Source organism: Nannochloropsis gaditana (assembly GCF_000240725.1).
Source record: "Nannochloropsis gaditana CCMP526 unplaced genomic scaffold scaffold763, whole genome shotgun sequence".
In the NCBI taxonomy this organism is placed as follows: domain Eukaryota; class Eustigmatophyceae; order Eustigmatales; family Monodopsidaceae; genus Microchloropsis; species Microchloropsis gaditana.
Genome location: NW_005803190.1, coordinates 3,139 through 7,105, shown reverse-complemented (window position 1 = coordinate 7,105; position 3,967 = coordinate 3,139). Strand labels below are relative to the sequence as shown.

The 3,967-nt window shown below is 55.2% G+C and overlaps 1 protein-coding gene across 1 annotated transcript; it reads right to left on the bottom strand.

Annotated features, from left to right (window-relative positions):
- Positions 1-730: 730 nt before the first annotated feature.
- Positions 731-2,749, bottom strand: NGA_2077400 (mannosyl-glycoprotein endo-beta-N-acetylglucosaminidase; the record flags this gene model as incomplete). The annotated part of the gene is made up of 1 exon (XM_005853726.1): positions 731-2,749. A coding segment is annotated over one exon (2,019 nt), but the record flags the coding sequence as incomplete, so codon positions are not given.
- Positions 2,750-3,967: the final 1,218 nt, after the last annotated feature.

Genomic DNA, 3,967 nt, shown 5'->3' with positions numbered 1-3,967 from the left:
CCCCGGGCTGGAGCATGATCCTCACTGAGCCCCCCTCCCTTTCTCCCTCCCACGCAGGAATCCTCATGCAGAGGGGGAAGACCGACGTCAAGGCCCGGCCCAGCCACAAGGGCGACGGGGAGGACGGGGAGGGAGGGGGAGGGGGAGGGAGTGGTGGAGGGAGGAAGAAGAGGATGACCTCTGTGCTGTGCACCTCTCTCGGTCGCCGCCATTTCCACACCAGCTGTCCACTCAGAATGCGCTGCTTTCCTTCCCACCCTGCCCCCTTTAAGAGCAGAGATCCCGGCTCGACCAACCCTTCTTCCTCAGCTTCTGTTCTCCCTCCCATAAAGAGGGGTCGTCGAAGGCGGAGCAGGGAGGGGGAGAGCCGGAGGGAGGGCTCTTGCCCCTCTCCCTCCTCTGTGTCCGATGCAGGTGCATACCCCATGCTGATTTCCCCGAGATAAAGGCCATAGGGACGCGGGACGAGGGAGGCCGGGACGGAGGAAGGAAGAGGCTGCTTTAGGCAGCGGAGGCGGAGTTCGCGAGTCGTATCCCCGGCCACGGGCATATCCAGGACTCGAAAATGCCGACGGCGCCAAGGAAGGATCTTACAGGGGGGGCAGCTTTCCTCTCGGTGGAAGCTGGGCGGATTGAGGGAAGGGTCGCCAGAGGGAGAGAGGGAGGCCCGGATGGAGGAGGAGGGAGGACGCTGAGTGCGGCCATCGCCACGCTCACGAAGACTTTCGTCCACGTCCTTCAGCCCCCTCCCATCCCTCCCGTCCGCCACAGGGTAGTCAGCAATAGCTTCACAGTATCTTTTCCAGGCCTGGGAGCCTTCCTGTGCTCCTTTTTTTGCGGCTTCCTCGTCCTTCGTTTCACGTGACAAGCAGTCTCCTCCCTCCATTTGCCCGCCCTTCCAGTCCCCTGGCCCCTGCCGTCGCAAGACTAGGCGCCTGTCCTGCCTTCCTTTGTCCGCCACCGGCATCTTTCCCATCCCCTTCTCTCCTTCCACGTCTGCCCCATCTTTATGAAGCACAAGTTCCAGGACGAACTCGTCGTCCTCGTGCTCGCAGTGGTAAACAACGTTCACTTCGAACGGCGACGCAGACGTGGGCACCTCTGTTTTGAAGAGAGGGAAGGAAATTCCCTTTTCCCCGCCCTCTTCCCTGGCACCAGAGGACAGGATCCCACGAATGTGCAAAGAAGAGCCACCGTGAAACGCCGTCTGATAACAAATTTGGGCCCGAAGGTGGCAGGGAGGAGACACAAGAGGGAGAGGGGGAGGAAGGACGAGGCTGCCGTCTCGGACAGCAGCCGAGCGTTGTTGGTCGGCCGTGGGAGGAGACGGAGGGTTGGGAAAGGATGCACTGCGGACAGTGCAATCAGTCAATACCAGCGGCAATGGGTCCTGCATGTTCAAATTATACCAGGGCACCTCTTCCCGTCTTTTTCTTTCTTCCCCTCCCTCCTCTCCTTCTGCACAAATTGTCGCTACGGCCGTGATTGCCGGGCAGAGCGATATTTGACCGGCAGCCACCCAAACTTTCAAGCCGACACCCGTCCCAAAATTTGTCAAGAAGGTTCGTTCGCCAGTTTTTTGTCCTCCCTCTCCTCCTTCCTCCTTTCGTCCTCCCAGGCTACCGGCTGGAAGAGGCCGCCGGGGCCAGATCCTGGCAACTTTCGACCAGAATTCTTCTTGTACGGCTTCAAAAATGCCTTCAATGCGATAAAACTTCGCCACAGCTGACGACAGGTGAGATGACGCATGCGATTGAGGCGAGTGGGCTTTCAGAATAGGAGAGCTCAGAGAGTCTGTGACTTTTTCCTCAGGCGCCCCCTGCCCCCTCTCTGTCTCCCTTCTCCGCACCTCCTCTTCCCAGATCCAGCCTGGCGCGAACAGGGCGGCTGATACACCGGCTGCTCTTGCTGCCTCAAGGGCTTCGCTACAATTAAAACCTCCTCCACCGTAAGTGCCCCGCCCAAAGCAATCAACCCCCATCCATACATCCCACTGACGGCTTTTTCCCCCTCCTATCTTCTGCGACAAATCGGACTGCTCGCTCACACTGGCCGTGAATGAGCTCTGATCTACCATTTTGTGAGCCTGCTGCTCTCGTCGGGTTACTTTTGACGACCTCGCACTATCTTCCTTTTCCGGCCCCTCCTTGTTTTCCTCCTCCCCGTCTGGAAAAGCAGCGTCCGACAATTTACCGGACCTTCCAAGCCGCGGCCTTCCTCTCAAGCCTTCGCTCTGCGCTCGTCCCATCGTTGAGACACCCTCATACCCGGAAATCCCCAACTCGAGAGACCAAGGAGAGGCAGAGGTCTTGGCCAAGACCGCGCTAGCGGCAGGCCCCTCTCTTTTCCAGCAATAATTTGTGAAAATCCCATCGCACGCGTGGAAAAAAACTTTATTTCGCTCCGTCAGCCCGTCTTGCCATTCCAATTTTCCCGTGTCGCTAACCACTGAGTCGTACCAGAGCACCGTCGCACCAATTTGCTTGACTTTTTTCATGCCCCGTGTCAGGGCCCGCAAGAAGATAACCATGTTCTCGACAGCTGTTTCTGACTCAACCTCGTTCTCAATGTTGATCAGCCAACCGTCTAGACCATGGTAGCCAGCCAATGCCACAAGGCGTTGAGCAAGGGCGATCGCAACAACGGGCGAATGAAATAGTCGACGGCAAACCTCTTTCCCTTCCTCCCATTCAGTGAGAAAGGTTCCTAAGCAACGAACACCGTGGCGATGGCACAACGATATCCAGCTAGGGGGCGGCAGGGAGACAAGATGGTGGGAAAAGTAGACGAAAATGTCGGCGAATTCAATAGCATGCAAGCGAAATGCGGGGGCGAGGGAGCAAGGAGCTGTCGAGAAGGAAGGGGATTGGAGGAAGGGAGGAGAGGGGCCGGCCGTTAAAATCAGACAGAGGGGGCCCTCCGAGCATGGGATGAAAAAGACTGCGCTTTCAGACAAGTTCATCTCCTTTTCACTGTCCTTAACGACAGTTGTTTGAGCCGTTCTTCCACAAAACAGCCCTCTTGAAGTCACCAAAACTCCACGTCTTCCTTCTCGCAGCCCTTTTCAATTTGCTCTTACGCTTCTTCAATTTCTTGTTTCCCATCGCAATGCTTTGCATTGGTCGCCCACCCTCTTCCGTCCGCGATTTAATCTCTCATCTTTATTTCTTACCCCTTTTGTCGGCGCAGGAAAGACCAACAGACTGCGAAGCCTCACAAGCCCTGTACCCTTCGGCCGCCTCTTCTTTGTCACTGACGTCTTTCGCACTTCCATAAGTGCTATGTATATCCATTTCCACTCCATTACCATGATATACCCTTTCATTTCTCCACGTGCCTTCCCCCCATGGACAACTCAGTCCAAAACAATGTCTATCTCCTAGGTAGCCTCCCTGCAGATCGTGGCACATCAACAACTTGCTTCTCGATAGCTCGTAGACCCCGATTTGATTCCTTTCATGCTTTCTTTTCTGCACGGGTCGTGCCTCAGTGTCGTTTTTTAGAGACGGTGATGAGACGCTCTCAGCAAAGGTAGATGAGGCAGACAGGTGGAAGGGTATGGGGAATTTTTCCAAGGAAGGCAAGACAGTAAGCGGAAGAGGTGTAGTGTAGGAAGATGGCGGAAGGTAAATGTGGGGTGGATCCCATTTCCAAAGCTCGTCGATAGAAATTATAGGTCGAGTTTCGATAAAAGGAATATGTGGAAGTGAAATATCTGGCGGGATTGGCAGGTTTGCCGACGCAGGACAACATCGTACGTAAGGAGAGCCTTGATTGAGAAAATGATGGTCGGAAACCAGCTTTCTCCGCGAATCATGGTCTTCTACCTCGCATCCAGTATATTCCATTCTTTTACTTTGGACCGTAGCCCCTTATATTAAGTAGGTGCTTTGAGGTGGTTGGTACGTGGGCAAAATCGCCCAACGGTACACTGTCACGGAACTAAACTCTTCAGTTGTTTATAACG